Raw genomic sequence first — 19,981 nt, forward strand, 5'->3', positions numbered from 1 at the left:
CTGTCTGGACGCTTTAGAATTTCTTTAAAATTACCTATTTTATGAGAAGTAAACATGCTTTTTGGGGGGGTGGGGGATTGCATGTGTTTCTTCTTTCCATTATACATTTATCAAACACTCTCCAGTTTCACACCTGCCTATATTTACTGTAGAAAAAGAAAAGCATAGGAGACTTTACCTCAGAACATCTCCCCATGAGCTTTAATTGAAGTACGGGAGGCATGGCTGCCTGGCTACTAAGCACCTTAGATTGGTGCACTTGCTTATTTTGTTTGTTTCCTTTACCTTTAAAAACAATCATTCCACAATGATTTATTTAAAAGCAAATGGGCTTCTCATAAAAACACCCCCCCCCATGAACAGCTGTCAGGCATGCAGTAGGAATCTTCTCCACCTTCCCATGTGGAGGAAAGCACAGCAGAGGAAGCCAGGGGGTTTTCAGGAAGAGTGGGGACCCAGGAAGGCTGCAGACTACCAAAGAGATTATTTGCACTCGCAAACATCCCTTGGCCATCTAAAAAGCACAGTCTGCACAACAAAACAGCTGCACCCCACCTTTGAGAATTCCGTTGAAATTTTCTTTCCCTCATTTGTTGATAGAAAGTGGTTAAAAGGGGGGGGAGCATAATTTTTCAGCACAGCAAACTTTTCAGCATATCAATTGTAAGGTCAGGGTAAGAGTGCCTCCGTGTCATGAGTTACTGAAATGTTCCCCACTGGTGGGACATTTTTAATGTCCAGCATGGCTCCTTTCGTTCTCTTAAACAGGGACTATCCTGTTGTAAACTGCTGAAGGACATTTCTAGCAGGTGATACGGCTTTCTGCAGAGCAGAGACAACATGGGAAAGTCAGAATACCTGCAGTGGGAATACACTGAAGACTGCATGCTCCAGCCAGCCAGCCAGACAGTTGCTGGTATTAAATAATTTCTTGTTTCAGCTGCTCTCCCACTGATCTCATATGCAGTGTGCATTTCCTAGGGAAAGGTGCCTGTTTCTTCTTTATTTAGAGGATTCTGATATGTAACTGTAAAGTGGATGGGTTTAAATCAATACACTATTTTAATCCTATACCATGGCAGGCTGCCATGTAATAAAACCAGATTGCTGCTGCTTCAACTTATTTTAATCACTAATAGTGAGAAATGGAATTGCTGCTGATTTTCCCTTTCCAGCCATCATTTTGATTAGCAGGGAAACGCCCTCAAAATTGCAACAGTTTCTGTTCATAAGATCTAATATGAAATCTGAATTGATATTGGCGCATGTGGGATGGAAGTATACTGTGGTAAATGCCAATTAATGCAGATGCCCCCCCAAATACCTGCAGTATCTGTATAGGAGGAGTGGGTGGGCATGCACACTTTGATGAGGAAATGCTCATCTATTCCAAACACACATAAGACTTGCCCCTGGCATTTAGTCAGAAGAGAGGAGCGGGAGGTGTATGTTTAGTGTGGATGCAATGTCCTGTATCTAAATAAATACCCAGCATCAAACAAGGGTCACCTAAAACATTTCTCAGTCCTGATCATTTCAACATTTCAATGGGAAATGAAACTGCTTTGCTTTGGCAAGATCCTGCTCAGTGATACCAATCTTACCAGTTTTAGGTGTATTTGTTTTGTTTTGTTTCTTTTGAAAGATGACTCTTCCTCACCAGTCCACTTTGTAATTTGTAAGGATTTAGATGATGATGATGATGATGATGATGATGATGATGATTTCTAATGTTCTGTAGCTGGAATTTTGAAGATATGAAAGTTAGCAGTGAGATAGATAAAATGCGCATCTGCAAATGAGTTCCTGGGCAGAAAATCAAACCATTTAAGGAGCTTTGCACATTCATTTGCTTTTGCAGGTGTTAATTGTGCCCTTGGCGTTATTCTTCAGTTCTTGGGCCATTGGGCTCCAAGATGTATTTACCGTATTTTTCGCTCTATAAGACGCACCGGACCATAAGACGCGCCTAACTTTTGGAGGAGGAAAACAAGAAAAAAATTATTCTGAATCCCAGAAGCCAGAACAGCAAGAGGGATCGCTGCGCAGCGAAAGCAGCAATCCCTCTTGCTGTTCTGGCTTCTGGGATAGCTGCGCAGCCTGCATTCGCTCCATAAGACGCACACACATTTCCCCTTACTTTTTAGGAGGGAAAAAGTGAGTCTTGTAGACCAAAAAATACGGTATCTCTCATACAAAGGACAAAACCACCCAATTCCAAAACGACCAGACTTGGGTCTGCAGGACTAGTCCTTCTAGAAACAACCTATGGAAATATTGTGGTTCTAAACTCTAATTTGTGTTGCATTTACATTACGTGATTGTTAATGCAATCGTCTATCTACCTGTGAATATTGCAGGCCAGCAGACTTTTATTAAATTAAACCAGGCTATGGCACATGTCCAATATGTGATTGCCATTCATCTATAGCCCTAATATTTAATTATGAAGCTTTGTTATAAAAATGCCTGTAGCCTTGTCAAGGGCATTTCTCTTCATTTTCCATTTTATCTTTGAAGGAAAAGGGAAAAAAGGCTTTACGTGCTTCTGAAGGACTCTTGAAAACATTCTGGAACTGCTAGAGTCAGAAAGGGTAGCATCCTCTGAAAAACAATTCACATCCTAATTCAGCTTGGCAAGGATGGAGAGCCATTCAAGGGCTTTCTTCCCTTCTGGACAACTCTTCAGGAACCACATGCCAGTAGCGGGTATGACCGAAGCCAAACATTGGCAAAGCAACAAATGTGAAACAGCTTAGTTTCTCAACACACTCAGGCATGGTCTATCCTCCATACAGGCAAGCAAGAAGCACTGAATGTGCAAGAGCACATTCCAGCCAGGCAAAAGCCCTCAAGGAGAATGCAGAGCAGAACCAGTACAGGGAAGTGGGCTGGGGAGAGAGGGTGTGGCTTAGAGGGCCACATTTGGTTCTGGGCCCTGAACTCCTCCCATTTACACAGGCCTAATTGGATGAAGAGTTACAACACCTGTGCTTCTCCAATTTTTTTATTTATTTTTTTGAAAGCCAAAATCCTTCTGATCCAAGATGGGGAGCAGAAGCTTGTATTTATGGTTGCATTCAACAAAGTAATTTTGTTGTGTGCCAGGACTTCTGCCTGTGCAGTGGGATGTTCTGTTCATCTTCTCTCTGTGCACCCCACCCCATCTGCTCCAGAGGTTGGGTGAAACCCCAGAACATATTTTGGAAGCACAGCGAGAGGGAGAGGAAGTCCCATTGCACGGGCAGAAGCCCTTGCGCTAACAGGGCTGCTTTCTTGGAGACGACCCTTAATTCCATCATTCCCCACTAAACAGATTTTTGGTAAAATGTTTTATTCTATCATCTATCTATCTATCTATTTTTAAAAGGCAACATGTGGCACGCCTAGGCTGCTCAGTGCATATTTGGTTGGATCAAAGACTCTGTGCATATGGCGTTGAATTTACCGAATACAAACATCATAGAATCATAGAACTGTAGAGTTGGAAGGGACTATGAGAGTCATCTGGTCCAACCCTATGATGCAGGAATCTTTTGCCCAACATTGGGCTTCAACACATGACCTTGAGATTAAGTGTCTCACGGCTGAGCTACCTTGGCTTAGCTCAGTATGGTGAAGCAGTAAAAAGGACCTGGCATGAGCAGCCAAGTGGTTGCGAGCTCTGCTACAGGAGTCTGCACATTCACGTGGTCCTGCTAAGCCATAGTTTGGTTTACCATGCCATGTGAACCAGGCCATCTTGACAAATCCTAACTATAAGCTACGTACAATTGCAAACAATTTTCACTTCTTCTTTCTAGCTTCTCCAATTGTCACTAGCTATCGTAACATTAACACGTTGTGTAAGTTTGTTTTGCCTTGGAAGGGTGTGCATTTATCTTGTCTAAATATTTGTTCAACATAGGAGGCACTGATGGTCATGTTGTTTTCTAAAGTTGCAATTAATAAAATGTCAACTTTGTGGACTTTGGCAGAACTATTTTCTAAGGCAGTATTACTTCTCCGACTCATTTGTTCCAATAGGAGCTTTTCTCCCCAATACATATTTCAAGCATGGGGGTTGGAGAGGACCAGTTTAGATCAGGACCACAATGCAGTAAAATGATAAACTCTCTTCCTCTCCTACACTAGGCTTCTGATCAGGATTTGGATCCCACCATGGCAAGAAAAAAAACTGGCATTCAAGGGCAGGCTGTGAGATTAACATTGCTTGCAGTTAGACTCTAAGCATCATTCAGCTCCAAGTGCTGCAAGCTGTGCAGACTGCATTAGGTGCTTCCTTCCAAGGGAGAAAAAGCATGTTTAATATTCAGCTTTTCTTTACTGTATACATATTTTTATTTTTGTTGTGGAACTTGTATGCTGCTTGTATGCACAAGCTCTCAAGAGTGGCAAACAAATTGTAGAAGAAAATTAAAAACACATTTTCTATAATAACTATCCAAATACCTACAGATATTCCAGAGCCCGCTCAAAGGAAGGCCAAGGAGGGAATATTTTCCAAAAGAAACATTTGGAAAGGAATTACTTGTGCCAGAGTTTGTGGGATAAATCCCCACTTCTGCCGCCCAATCTGTCTTAAATGGTCTGAGAAAACTGGCACGGCTACAGAGCTGTTCTGCATGAACGCGAGAAACCATTCATCGAACAGTGATTGAAAATGCCACCATCTCTACATGAAGCAACATGCTAAGAAACTGAACAAACTGGTCTTTGCCTGTTCTGCAGAGGTGTTGGCAGTTAAAAGTAATCTTTGGGAACAGAAACCCAAAGGGAACAAAGGACCCAAGCAGGGATTAGTTGAGTTTCCCAAAAGCTGCACTGATGTTACTTCACAGTCTAAAGTGTGGAAGAGAGAACATGTTGCTCACGTTAAATCCCTCTCCAACTGAATGCCTTTTAGCCAAGGGTGATCTAGAACTATCAGTGCTAAAATATGTAGGTATATATTTTTTATTTTTTTATATGGTAAAATATAAATTGAGGAATGTTGGAGAGTGGGATGTGGAACTTTCTTCAGGCAAAGCATGTGCTCTGCCACTGAGACACGGTTCCTCCCTTGTCTCTGTGGCAGCAGTTCTGGGGGTGGGGCATTGAAGGAGCAGCCACAGAATCACAGCGCAGAAGGAGCTGCCCGTGTGTCACTGTGAATACTGGGTGTGTTTCTTTGTTAAATGAACAGTTTTGTAATACCCCTTAAAATAAGGTTACCAGACGTCCCCGTTTCCCGGGGACAGTCCCCGGATTTACAAATCAGTCCCCTGACAAAATCCATTGATGTTGAAAAGTGTCCCTAGATTCATTGAAAAAAATCTGGTAACCTTACCTTAAAATAGCCACGGTTTTAACCCCTTTATATTCGCTTTCATGCTTAATAGGGCTTTGGAGGATCCAAATAAATTTTGTGCTACCATGAGTTGAAATAACAAATTAACAAGAAATATATAAACAAATTCCTTATGTTATCTTTTTGTTGAATATCATGGGAGTTTGGCTCAAACTACTACAGTGGTACCTCGGGTTAAGAACTTAATTCGTTCTGGAAGTCGGTTCTTAACCTGAAACTGTTCTTAACCTGACGTACCACTTTAGATAATGGGGCCTCCTGCTGCTGCTGCACCACCGCTGCACAATTTCTGTTCTCATCCTGAAGCAAAGTTCTTAACCCGAGGTAATATTTCTAGGTTAGCGGAGTCTGTAACCTGAAGCATATGTAACCTGAAGCGCATGTAACCCAAGGTACCACTTTATTCTAAAATCAGTGGAGAATTTTCAAATGGTTGGATTTAGCAACAACACTAATCAAAAAAAGATGAATAAAAGAACTTAAAAAATAATAATCCAGGGATGTGGGAAAGTGGAGATTTTAAGAATTGGTTTGGATTTCCAATATTTGTTGTTTATATATCTGAAGTGTGCAGCAGCTTTCTCTTCTCTTCTCTTCCCTTCCCTTCCCTTCCCTTCTCTTCTCTTCTCTTCCCTTCCCTTCTCTTCCCTCCCTCTTCGCCTCTTGTGACTGCATTTCCTAGAAGCATGAAAAAAAAAACAGAATAATTTGCTACCTGACACAGACATCTGTCTTCAAAGGCAAATTGTTTATTAAAGAGAGGAGAAGCAGGTTACTCAGATATTCATGCAAGTTAAACATTGAAAGCTCAATTAAGTCTTCCAGAGACAGAGATTGCATTGAAGAACAGGAGAAGTAATGCAAATTGCAGCGACTGAAAAACTGAAGCCAATATCTTTCTCCTTGTGGTGTCTGTGGGATAAGAGTACCCAAAGACCACTTCACTGTCAAGTTACCTTGAAACAATGACAGTGTGAGAATCCCCATCTCCACCCCCCTCTCTTCCAGTCAAGGAAACTGACATGCCATATCAGAACTGTGCTAGATATAACCGCCCAGCAAGCTGAATCCAAAAGCATCTGAAATGCTTACCTTAGAACAATGGCTACCCAAAAATGGTCTCAAACTACATAGACACTGAACCAAGCATTGACAATTCCTCTATTCTTGGGTGGCACTATGTTCTCCAGAAAGTGGTGCTGGAGATAGAAAACCATCTTAAAAACCATTCCAATACAAATGCAGACTGCAGAAGGTCTCAGCTTAAAAAGGCTTGTTGAAAGATAAGGGTCTTCAGTAGGCACCAAAAAGACAACAGAAATGGAACCTGTCTATAAAATTCAAGGGAAGGGAATTCCAAAGGAATCTATTCAATTTATGCCTGATCCTTCTTCCTGAAGGGGCCCAGGGCAGCAAACAACAAAATAGCAAAACAATACAATTAAAATCATTTTAAAACTCCTAAGACACTTTAAAGCAGTAATGCCCTTACAGCTATTAAGTTCCAGCTTGCCAGGGTCAGTATATTTCAGCTGTCAAATGCTTGGGTGAACAGGGATGTTTTTAAAATTCCTCCTGAATGTTAATAAGGCATCCCTACCCGCTGGGGCCACTGGTAGACTTTGCCACACTAACTGACTTCCATATGGATGGGTCAGGATTTACAATAAAGTTGGTGCCATCTGGCATTAAGGGCTTCACACTTGTAGAGCACAGATGCTCAGACATAGTCAGGGCATCATTTAGAGAATTCACGGCAAGATGCCACATTAAAATGTGGGCTCTCGTTCTCTCTTTTACACCTTTAAGATCATTTCCCACCTTCTCCTCATGAGAAAAAATGAGGGGAAGCATTTCACTACTCCTTGTTTACAATTGGATTAAGGCCACCAGGAGCCAGATAAAACTGTTTCACGAGTGCACTAAAAAAGAGCAATGGGAAAAAAACAAAGCCCTATAAATTACCCAGGTCCCAATATAGCCGTACTGGGGAAAGCCGAAGGAGGTCAAAGACAGTCACTTAACATTATTTCAACTCTTATTTACTTACTTACTTAGTTACTTACTTACTTACTTACTTACTTACTTACTGTACTTATATAGCCTGCATAAGAACTTACACTCCATTACTGAAGATTGACTCACGGAGAGACAATTTGAGACTGATAAACTCTGAGAATATATCCGAGTACAGTGGTACCTCGGGTTAAATACTTAATTTGGTCCGGAGGTCCGTACTTAACCCGAAACTGTTCTTAATCTGAAGCACCACTTTAGCTAATGGGGCCTCCTGCTGCTGCCGCGCCGCCAGAGCACGATTTCTGTTCTCATCCTGAAGCAAAGTTCTTAACCTGAAGCACTTTTTCTGGGTTAGCGGAGTCTGTAACCTGAAGCATATGTAACCTGAAGCGTATGTAACCTGAGGTACCACTGTATGAAATTTATATAAACTTCATTTAATAAAAGCGAAATAAGTTTCATACTCATAAATATTGTCACAGAGGTTATCAGCATCAAATTGTGTTTCCTTGAGTCTGTTTTTTATCTTTATTGCACCCCTTCCTCCAAGGAGCTCAGGGAAGTATACATCATTCTCATTCCCATTTTATCTTCATTGCAACCCTGTGAAGTAGGATAAGTTGAGAGACAGTGACAGGTCCAAAGTGGGGATGAAAATCTTAGAATAGGGGTGGAGTCTTTCACTTCCACTGGTCTCGCTCAGATTTATTTTATTTGTAAATAATTCGGAAAATTTGATATTGCAGTTATTTTATTTCTAGCGGATTTTGTTATTCATGCTTTGTTATAACATCTCTTCTTGTAATTGGAACCTGTGGGGAAAACGCACATCAGTGGCATCTGCCCAATGAATAGCCCAGAATAGTTTTAACAAGCGTTACTGTCACTCAAGGCTTTACTGACCTGAATAGGCCAGAGCACCCATTACCAACTTTGGTTGGTGCACGAACTATGGCAATTCCTGGACAAGAGTAGCCTTTCCACCGTGGTCCATACATTGGTAACTTTGTGTTCTTTATAAGTGCCCTGTACTTGGGGCAACTCTTGTGCATGGCTCAGAAACTGCAGCTAGTGAAAAATACATTTGCTAAAGTGCTTAGTGGGATTCACACATATCACATGGGTGTTGAAAGACTGGCTACCTATTACCCAAGTTCAAGGTTTCATGTATTAAGTGAGCCTTAAAACTTCCCTGTCTTGTGCATGAGATTCCTGGCATTTTTAAATCACACACACATACACAATCAACTTACAGCTTTTGTAGAAAACAAAACAAAACCAAAGTGTTCCATTTTCAAGATACTGCAGTACTAGATAGAAGATTATTATATTGCCAGATTACTTATCTTCAACGGGACACGGGTGGCGCTGTGGGTTAAACCACAGAGCCTAGGACTTGCTGATCAGAAGGTCGGCAGTTCGAATCCCCGCGACGGGGTGAGCTCCTGTTGCTTGGTCCCTGCTCCTGCCAACCTAGCAGTTTGAAAGCACATCAAAGTGCAAGTAGATAAATAGGTACCGCTCCAGCGGGAAGGTAAACGCTGTTTCCGTGCGCTGCTCTGGTTCGCCAGAAGCGGCTTAGTAATGCTGGCCACATGACCCAGAAGCTGTATGCCGGCTCCCTTGGCCAATAAAGCGAGATGAGCGCCGCAACCCCAGAGTTGGCCACGACTTGACCTAATGGTCAGGGATCCCTTTACCTTTACCTACTTATCTTGAACGTCTAAATCTTAGGTTCTGGATCCAGTTGGGATACTCCTCATCTTCCATGTACATCAGGAATGTGGAACCTGTGGCTCTCCAGATGTTATTGGACTACAACTTCCATCAGCTCAAGCTAGCATGACCAATGTCCAGGGTTTATGGGGATTGCAGTCTAGCAACCTCTGGTGGGATGGAGGTGGCACTGTGGTCTAAACCACTGAGCCTTGGGCTTGCCAATCAAAAGGTTGGCGGTTCGAATCCCCATGACGGGGTGAGCTCCCATTGCTCGGTCCCTGCTCCTGCCAACCTAGCATTTCAAAAACATGTCAAAGTGCAAGTAGATTAATAGGTACTGCTCCAGTGGGAAGTTAAAGGCATTTCCGTGCGCTGCTCTGGTGTTGGTGTTCTGTTGCGCCAGAAGCGGCTTAGTCATGCTGACCACATGACCCGGAAAAACGCCGGCTACCTCGGCCTGTAAAACTAGATGAGCACCGAAAAGCCACCTCCGGCCTGCCCAGGAGGTGGGGTTGCGGGCTTCATGCCCACCCCACGTGAGCGGGGGCTGGTTTCAGCCCCCGCGAGAGCAGGGGAATCCCAGCCGCGTCATCAACCCAGCCAGCCAATCGGGTGGCTGGGGGGCGTGGCCTGCCCTCTTTTGCCGGCTAGCCCCCAGAAGTGGCTTAGTCATGCTGACCACATGACCCGGAAAAACGCCGGCTACCTCGGCCTGTAAAACTAGATGAGCACCGCAACCCCAGATTCATTCATGACTGGACTTAAGTATCAGGTGTTCCTTTACCTTTACCTTTACCTAACCTCTGGTGGGCCACAGCTTCCTAGGTTCTGCTCTACATCATTTGAAAGAACAGAAATACAAACTGCTAAAGGCTACTTCTACATGGCACATAGTAACCCAATGCCAGCTATTAATATTAATTTTATACCACTTTCACTGTGCACAAAGTGCTTTCATTTTAGAATTATTCGCCATCACATCCAGCTTCATATAAATTATGTGAGGGAGGTCATTATATTCCATTACTTCAGAGTGCTGAGAGATCATCTTTTTTGAAAAATCCAAGCCAACCATTGTAACTCTTATTCAAACCTGTACTGTGCAGGTATTCACATTCCATGTGTGTGGAAATAGAACATTTTGACTAAATTAAAGAGACCAATTTTCTCCATAACTATATATGTCTTTATTTCTCTCCTTATATCAGTGTAGTGAGTGTGCACTTTTCTCAACATGATCAGTGTTCTGTTCACACAGAATAGGTTTCCTTGGTGATCTTTCAGTTAAGGATTCTGCATTGGCAAGAGCTCTCTTGCCGCAAAACTCTGCAATATAAAAATACTCTTAAAAATTTACAAAATCTGCCATGGAAGGCAAATAATAACTGTGCAAAATGAATTCCTAATATTTATGCCCCAGCTACAGCATGTAACCACAGGTATCCTCTGAATTTCTGTGCTTCCACTGTCATAATATTCCTGGTAGTGACTTGCAATCTCATACATACTAAACATGTTTTTACCATACAACCCATAAGCAAGTTTTTTTCATGAATTCTGCCCCCACCTCATCCGGTGTCCATCCATTTCTGTGCTATATATTAGTAGTTGCACGTATTGTCAATGCAGGAGCATCAATCCACCAAGTTGCACCAGCATAGTATAATCGTTCAGCAAGTGACATCAAATGATGCCACTCACTGTTAGCATGTTGATTCGACAGAGCTTATTAAGTCTCAAGCATGACTAAGACCTTTTAAAAACACCACAGAGTAAAAGGAAATTAGGCTATTTCCAGCCGCCGTTGTGTATTCGTTCATTTTATGACATTTTATGGCAATGAGCTTTGACAATGAGCATTCATCCTGAATTTGCTTGTGCAGTGCTTATACATTAAGAATTTGTTCATCCCCCAAACTTTTCGGCACATTTCCCCATCACTTTCTTAATCAGAAAACAGCTATGTGTTTTGTAACTGAAAAAGGTCATGCAAGACTATACAGACTAGAGGTGACCACTGTCTGACAATGACATTGAGTATCTTTATCACCAACTTCTGCACGGCAGCCCTAACGCATGCGCTGAATGCTGTTTATTAGATTTACATCCTGCTTTGCACCTAGAATCCTCAAAGTGACCAGCAACATTTATGAACAGTCCCATTAACCATCTGACAAGTTAAACAAAAGCCCTCCAGAACGAAGAATATTTAGTTCTTGTATAGTTTCCAAAAGGCTTTCTAGAACCTTCAGAATAGGACACTGCTCCTGGAGAGGATTTTCATGATTGGACACTACATACCGTCCAGGGCAGATGCTGTCCCAAGGTCCCACCCTCTGGGAGATGCATAAAACAGGAATTTATCTCCAGAAATGTCCCCTTCTGCTGAACTTAAGGAAGGGGAGCAGATCCTGAGATGATCCCACAGCAGGCATGCCATGGTGTGTTAGCTTAAACTATATACAACAGCATACAACAGCATAAGAAGAGGCTGCTGGATCAGGCCAATGAGCCTTCTGGTCCAGATCCTGTTCTCACACTGGCTGGCCAACTAGATGCCTGTGGGAAAACCCACAAGTGGGATCCAAGCACAATCACATTCTTGACAGTGAGCTCCAGAGCCTATGTAACAGGGTTCACCTAATCCAGAATTGGATTTCTCTCCCGCATACCAACACACACTTCTATTGTTCATAAGAAAACCAAATGTAATTTTAAATTTACTTAGGGAGGGGAATAAAACACACACACACACACACACACATTTAGGCTAAAGTCCTGTACCCATCTACCTATGAATAAGCCTCACTGCAGTCAATGGGACTTATTTCTGAGTGGGCAGTAAAATAATTGCACTGTTAATCATCTGAATTTAAGTGTTATCTTCTGCAACTTGCATTTGCTCTAAACGCTGAATTCTTTCTTGTCCATCATAAACTTAGTAGCTCAAGTATACTTACATGGTTGGGATTTTTGTTTCCTTGGTTGGATTTCAAAACCATCTTTTCATGTGGACAATCTTGTATACTGCAATATTTTACCCAGTCAAGGGGAGGAGGTGAGCAACCTGAATGGGATGATTGGATAGCATGCTGAAGCTGTTAAATATAAGGATGAATGGTAATAGAGTTTGATTCCACAACTACCTACTGTGGTTGCTTCTGAAGATCAATATGCACGCTATAACTTTCCTCTCTTCTATTCTCCCCTGTCTGTTCCTGTAACTGAAAATAATCCAGTTAGTAGGTTTAGTGCATAGTATGTTTTTCCCTGCCTGTCACTGCCGGCATTTGCAGGTACACCGTGTTGAGCCTAAATTTTTAATCACCGAAGTCAATAACACGTTTGTCCCTGATTTCATGGGGATTAAAATAGCATGCTTTTTAGAAATTGCCATGCTAAACATTCTGCATAGACTTGAAGCCTGATTCTCAAACCACTATACATTGCAATTCTCATTACACCTTCAGATCATATGCTCACCAGCCCTGAAACTAATGATTTGGATTTTAAACTGCAGGCTAAGTTCTGATGGCTCAAAGCAGCTTCTCTACCCACCCCACAATGGCCCCACATGCTGTAACCCCCAGGCGCTCCTTGAAAAGCTGCTTCTGAGGGTGGCAGGGGGACTCCAGATCAACACATACCTCCCAAGTGCCCCAGAAAAAAGGGACATCCCATTTTTTTACGCAAGATCGCAGGGGCCATTTGGGGTGCCACAACCTTGCATGCTCTCACACTGTGCTCTCGTCCCCCCCAAAAGTGCAGAAAAGTCCCCCCAAAAGTGCAAAAGCGCAGGTCACAAGACTTGTCTCAGAGTGCGTCCCAGTTTGGGGCTTGAAAAGGTTAGACGGTATGTCATGCGATGCAGTACTGAGGGGGGAGATACAGGAGGGAGGTTATCAGCAGAAAATGGTGACCTCTCCCATTGTGTAATGCAGTGGGCTCCTAGAATTCAAGCCATGAAGTCTAAACTCTGAGAAGTTATTTGAGGATTGCCATGGTGTGAGCTTTGCTACCTAAAACTTCAGTCCACTGATTGTAAGAAGTTGCTGTATACTGAGTCAGAACCTTTATTCTGCCTGACTCTGTAATGTCTTCACTAACAGGCAGTGGCTTTCACATAGGAGATATTTCCAATCTTACCTGGAGACATCAGAGATTGAACAGGGAAGTTTCTGCATGAAACAAAGATGCTCTAAAATGAAGCAACGTCCGTTTATCTTTTCACTTAAAGCAACTCTGTGGTTTCATTATGACTTGTAATACTGTTCACCAACAAAATATTATGGAAAGCATTTTGATAGCTCTGCTATTTCTTTTGTTTAAAAAAAACCAGAGACTTGTGCCACTCTAAAGGCCCAAAACATTTATTATGGGACAGGTGTGGTTTTTGTGCTTAGCTGCAGTCATCTGGGATCCAGAGCAAACTTGTGCTGTTTGATGGATATATCATTCGGTTTGCATAAATGATTTGTATATATTTTGAAGTATTTTAGTAATCTTTACCTTCACCTTTATGCTGTTTCTATTTATCATTTTGTGATTAGGAATAATTCTGCTCTCTTTCTGTGTTGTGACAAGGCATCTTCTTAACACCAGTATAGCAGGCAGGTACATCAGTTTATATACTTAAGATCAGGAAGTCAAGTAGCACTTTATGATTGAATTGGATTAGATGCTGATTTGAGATCACAGAAAATGAAGCATTTGAAAAATGAGCTTGAAATCCACCCCCACCCTCAGTATAAGTGCCTAAATTGCCAAATCCACTTTTGTCTCTGCATACATAAACACTGGCAGCAAAATCCTTCCCCACATAAGTGCCTGTCGCCTGCATACAGAGTTGGGAAGAGAGAAGAAAGACTCTAATTGTGGGACACTGGCAGTCAAAATATCTAACAGTTAGAAAGTCTAGGGACAAACAACCACAGAACTGTACTGCTAGATAGGCAGACTCATACCATAGTACAGGGGTATCTCTGGTTACGAACTTAATTCGTTCTGGCGGTCCGTTCTTAACCTGAGGTACCACTTTAGCTAATGGGGCCTCCTGCTGCCGCCACGCCGTCGCTGCGCGATTCCTGTTCTCGTCCCGAGGTAAAGTTCTTAACCCGAGGTACTACTTCCAGGTTAGCAGAGTCTGTAACCCGAGATGTTTGTCACCCAAGGTACCACTGTAATGCAATTGGTAGAGAGAGAGCTCTGTGCGATGTCATTTCCTCTGTTTACTGTAGCGGAGAAAACCAATACATTTAATCCTTCCTGCCACCTCTCCCCCCCCCCCAAGTCTCCAGTGCAGACAGGTGCATAGCTGTCAACTTTCCCCCTTTTTTAAGGGAAATTCCCTTATTCCAAATAGGATTCCTCGCAAGAAAAGGAAAAAGTTGACAGCTATGGACAGGTGTCTGTCTGCACCATCCTTGAGCACAGACCCCATTTTTGTAATCAACTAAGTATCTTGAAACCTAGGACTATTTTTACCTGCCTAGTTCTGTAGCCTTTGCTGTGATCCAATGCAATACTGTTAAGTAAGCAAAGGCTATTTTTAAGTTTCCTTTTTAAGTTGTCGTCTGATTGTTTGTTAAGAGGGGTTTAAAAAGGGGGGAATCCAGCTCCCTTTCATGAGCTGGAGTTGCTCAGAAAAGGAAAGGCTTCACAGCCTAGTTCCAAAGCTTATATTTTTGTTGCTAAGGATGGAAATTTAATGCTCTGCTTAACCCACACACATGGGAGACTGGAGGGATAAATTGTATTTAGTATATCCTCTCCTAGCCATCAACAACCCATCCCACACTAATAACTTAATAATTTTAAATGTTCATTTGTCTGTTGCAAACAACTGTTTGCTGCCAGGAAATGTAACCTGTGCAGTGTATCCCTTTAAATTACCCGTGTTACTTTGATGCTAGAGTGCTACTATGTCATTTGATATTATATTATGAAATCTCCAGTATCTAGGGCTCTGTAGTGAATGCAAAGCAGGGACATGATGGATCATAATTTACTTCCAATAGGAAAGTCAAGCTCACTTATATGAGCCATTGTGTCAAGTTTAATTAAGTGGTACAGTGTCAGATGAGAGCCTTCTATCGATGGCTTCAAAGAGCCTCTCAGATGGTAGAAACTGACATGCATGGAGGGAGGGGGATAACCCAGATAACGGTGTAGTTTTTTTACATTGTGTAAACCACACTTCAAAATATATAGAGATATGGCAGCTGAATATATAAAGAGGTTTTCCATGGGTTGAAATTATTTGCAGTTTGCAGTGAAATCTCCATAAAGCAAGGAGCTTAGCCCTTTCCCCCTTTGGAGTTCAAATGTACACTTGTAATTTGTCGGGGGGGGGGGAGAGATACTATTAGGATTGTTGGTTTGCACTGGTTCTATTTGAAAGCTGAAGAGTGCTCTACAGCTGTTGTGTCATGCATGTTTTGTAAGGTTTCATAGCCAAAAGGAACACAAAAAGCAACCTCCTTTTCTGCCCTATTGCATTTCTTACTCAAACTAAACATGGATGGTTAGCAGAACTAGCATATGTCTGAAAGATGTCCAGGCTATGTCCACACTGGGGTGTTGCCGTATTCATGGGTTTGTGCATTTTTAGCCACACTTGAGCACTATCAGTTTTATGCCTCCAAAGTCTCTCTTTGTGTTTCCTGTCCACACTAGTGGGCAGTGCTTGATGAGATGCATTTGCGCTGAGCAGTGTTCTCTCCCATTAGTACTTCTGCATGCACCATAAGTTCTGGAAACCTGAGGTGTGTTGTACACATGCATGCAGGTACTCATTTTACCTGTGCTCACACACATTTTCTCATATATATATATATATATATATATATATATATATATATGAATGAAATACAAGTTTTCTTATATACCAGATTTGACCGTAAGTGCAGCCAACATTTTTTTAAATAAATGTGTTGCTTCAAGGCAGGAAAGGATTTGGAGTCACTCACACAGGAGGCTGTTACTTCCTTTCTTCTCCTTTTCCAGCCTCCTGCGCTTACAAGGGCATTAAAAATGTAATACTGCTGTTTAGAACAAGAGCAGAGCTATGCAAAAGAGCTGCTTTAAAAATACAAATACTACAAGTGGTGGAAAAAGGCAGGTGGTATTATTACCTTTGGGCTAATAGAAACAAAATGGAAGCAGGGAATGTGTTGATAAATGTGGCCCAGAGAAATGCCATCATACGCTTTTTTGGTTTTTTAAAGAGACCTACCCACTCAATGTGCGTCAATGAATTCCTAGTTGGGGAATGTGCTATCTTGTACTGCATTTTCTTCCCTCATTAAATTATTTGAGGATCAGAAACATCCGAATTTAGAAGGGGTGGGAATTGTGGGCTGCTTTTTGGACAAGGAAGACATTATGTGGATGCTGCTCTTCCCCCAAAATAGAGACACAAGCAGCTTCAAATCCACATTAAGCTCTACTGTAGACAAAATCCTTGTCCCCCAATGGGCTGTCTTTTAACATGCAAGGAGTTTGTGATGGGAGGCAGCATTCAGGCAAATTATTCCTGCACATATGTGTTGGAATTCTTGCACACAAGTGCACACCAGGTAGACACTATTTTCCTGTCCTAATTCACACACTTGTGTAATGCAGGGATTATAAATTGTACTGTACTTTATTTTCCTGTTCCTTTTGTTATCTGGGCAGTGTACTTTCAATGTTCCCTATGATGACAGCATGACCACTGTTCCTTCCAACTGGGGGGACAAGGAAACTGCTTGGAGACATGGATGGTTTACAAAGAGGCCAGTCTGGGCTCCAAACAGAAAACACTCCTTCCCACACATGATTAGTGTACATTAATGCATGTAGTCAGACATTTTATCCTTTTCTGGTATAAAAGCTGAGTTTGTTGCATAGTAGAAGTCAAACTGTTGAAATTTTATCAGTCCTTTGATTAACTATCACTGAGTTTTAAATACAACCATTCTCTCTTTTGCTCTGTCTGCAGGGGATCTGTACCACGACCACAGCATTTTTACATTTCTTCTTCTTAGCTTCATTTTGTTGGGTTTTGACGGAAGCGTGGCAGTCTTACATGGCTGTTACTGGAAAAATTAGGACACGACTCATAAGGAAACGCTTTTTATGCCTTGGATGGGGTGAGTTCATATGACTCAGCTAAGATGTTTTTCAGCTTAATGTTTCATGCACGGATAACCTTTGGAACATGAATACATGTTTCAATAATCCTGACAGGTAGTAGATTGCACGGTTTCTAAACCGAATATTAGTACTGGGAGATTTTCTATAGAATTGCAAGCAGGAATATAATTTAATTCTATTGATCTGCTTCAAGATATGGCTGGTGATGAATGTCTCATTGATTATGAGAGTTTATCACACCATAACTTACAGCCTTTAGCAGATTCTCAGTAAAGCACGGTAATAACAAAAACACAAGCAATGTTTTATTTTATTTTATTTTAAAGACCCTTACTGAAATACATCACAGCTCAGTGTGGTTTCTTTGTTGTATACTATGTCAAATGTACTGGTCACTTAGCAACATAAAAATGATGCATGCTGGGATGGAAGCTGAACTGTTGACAAGCTCCTGGTAGGTGAAGTGGGCATTAACATTACATGCTGGTGAAAAGGTTCCCCCCCCCCTATGAAATCAATCTCTATAGGTTAATATAGTAAGCTGTGGTTTTTCACATCCCATAAGAAGAAGCATGCATTGTGGCTCACAGGAATAACGATTGGTGGATAAATTCTAAAAGAGTAGCCCATATTTCAGCAAAAACCACAAAGGCACTGTGGCACCTTAGAGACTTGACAAATATGTTGTGGCAACAGCCATTAAATGTGTAGGGAAGTAATCATACAATCACAGAATTGTAGAGTTGGAAGGGATCACGAGGATCATCTAGTCCAACCCCTCTGCAATTCAGGAATCTTTCACCCAATGGACGACTCAGACCCATGACCCTGAGATTAAGAGTCTCATGCTCTGTCCAAACTTTTTCCAAACAGGGCCAGATTTGATGAAGTGAAGGGCCGTGGGGGCCGACCAAAGTTGTTAAGCTTTGTTTTTAGGATTTTACCCCAGGAAATAAACTGCCATAGGGGCCGGATTAGGCCCCCAAAACGGACTTTGGACATGCCTGACACTAAGCTAATCACTGGGGGTTTCTCTTATAGGTCTACCAGCATTGGTGGTGGCTATATCAATAGGTTTTACCAAGACAAAAGGATACGGAACCAGTAACTAGTAAGTCACTCCATAATAATAAACGTTTTCAATGACCGCCAGCTCCTCCATCCCTGTTTATCACACAACCTGCTTTTGGGTATTTTTACTGTTCTGTGCTGACATGGAAGTTGTTTAAAGGTGAATAATAAGTGCGCTGGTTAACAATGGGCAGGCCCAGTTGAGGAGAAATGTGGCAGAAAACTACCAAAGGAGAGCAAATTGCTATCTATTGAATGGGGGAATTGTCTTCCATCTTGTCAGAGCACTACAGAAGTACCTGACCCTGGGACTTCTTCCTTAGTGTGCCTGTTCTGGCCTCTTCGTTCAGTTGTTTCTAGCAAACAGTCTCTTATTCAAATGCGGATTTACCATCCCCTTTCTTCCCAGAGCTTACTGTGATTAATAAGAGTTTGGCAAAGGAGGCATGGTGTGCCCATATCAACTCCTATTCATTTATCTCTCCCTGAACAACTATTCTGCAGGATTTGATATGGAAAAGGAAATGAGATTCAGTAGTGGCAGGGTGGGGAATGCCAGTGAGTAGGAAACAGGTGGCTTAGGAATATAGCGCACGATCATTGAGATGTTGTGGACTGCAATTCCCATCAGCCCCAGCAAACTGGTAAAACTGGGGCTGATGAGAGTTACAGACAAAAACATTTGGAGGGCAACAGTTTTGGGAAAGCTGCCTTGAAGCAGCTGTTACTTCACCATTCCTTTTGCAAACGCTGGGCAAATGAGCTAAAGTTCCCAGAGCACGGAGGGCATTCAACAGCTCTCTAGAGCAGAGCTTTCCAAACTGTGTGTCGCAACACATTAGATGGGTCATATGAACGCTCCTCACACTCCTTCTAGGGCTGGGAAGGGGGTTAGTTCAACCTCCGGTTTGCTAGTAAAACCGAATTACTGTGTTGCAAAATTATGCATATCTAAAAGTGTGTTACCAACATGAAAAATTTGGAAAGCTCTGCTCTAAAGGCACTTAGAATTTAGATGGATTAAGAGCTCCTTATTTTGAGAGAGTGCTACATGTATTCCATTAAAATCATTACATCTTATTAGGAGCTTTAGATGAGTGACTTGGTGTCTACTTCATGAAGTATTTTCAATAGAAAAGCAAGACATCAATGAAGCATTAACAGAAAAATACTTAAATTGTGTCATTCAGTCTGTGAAAAAATACTTGGAAGATGTTTTGAATGTGACAAAGTGTGAGAAATTAGCATTAGAATTGTAAGTTGAACAGTATTAAAAATGAGCTATTTTAGCATTTAACACACACACACACACACACATACATAAAAAAAGAGTTTCCTTGAAGGTAGATTTCCTTTTTGCTATGGTGCCGTAACTTGAAAACTGCTGAATGAAAAATGCTAAATATTCAGTACTGGAGAAACACTTTTTAAAGGACAGTTTATTTGAAATGTTTAGCAAGCATGAAACACAATATCTTCTCAGACATATTCTTCCACACAGAAGTAAACTAGGTTTCATATTTCTTAAGTAATACACAAGATATTACAGCTATATATGCTCTGTCCTTGTAGTAGAACAGCAAGTACAGGTTGCATTCTGCAGGGTTGGATACATTGCAGACTGCAGCTAAATAGTCTTGGAAATGGCTAGTTTTCAGACTTCCTGATTTATTGGGGTGTGTTGGC

The 19,981-nt window shown here is 41.8% G+C and overlaps 1 protein-coding gene and 1 long non-coding RNA gene across 7 annotated transcripts in view; one reads left to right on the plus strand and one right to left on the minus strand.

Moving 5' to 3' along the window:
* The window catches only part of ADGRB3 (adhesion G protein-coupled receptor B3), a 437,944-nt gene that overhangs the window by 376,127 nt on the left and 41,836 nt on the right, over positions 1–19,981 (plus strand). For all 5 annotated transcript variants that reach the window (XM_083607031.1, XM_083607028.1, XM_083607027.1 and 2 more), the window contains 2 exons: positions 17,070–17,220; positions 18,266–18,335. In XM_083607031.1, coding sequence (XP_083463157.1) covers positions 17,070–17,220; positions 18,266–18,335 — 221 coding nt within the window. The remainder of the gene's footprint in view (positions 1–17,069; positions 17,221–18,265; positions 18,336–19,981) is intronic.
* LOC310759874 overlaps positions 10,298–19,981 on the minus strand; it is a 98,501-nt gene continuing 88,817 nt past the window's right edge. For both annotated transcript variants that reach the window (XR_014546597.1, XR_014546598.1), the window contains 2 exons: positions 12,049–12,186; positions 10,298–10,414 (listed from right to left, as the gene is read on the minus strand). This is a non-coding gene — a long non-coding RNA (uncharacterized lncRNA). The remainder of the gene's footprint in view (positions 10,415–12,048; positions 12,187–19,981) is intronic.

The sequence above is a fragment of the Podarcis filfolensis genome, assembly GCF_964270895.1.
Source record: "Podarcis filfolensis genome assembly, chromosome: 3".
NCBI classification, from domain to species: Eukaryota; Metazoa; Chordata; class Lepidosauria; order Squamata; family Lacertidae; genus Podarcis; species Podarcis filfolensis.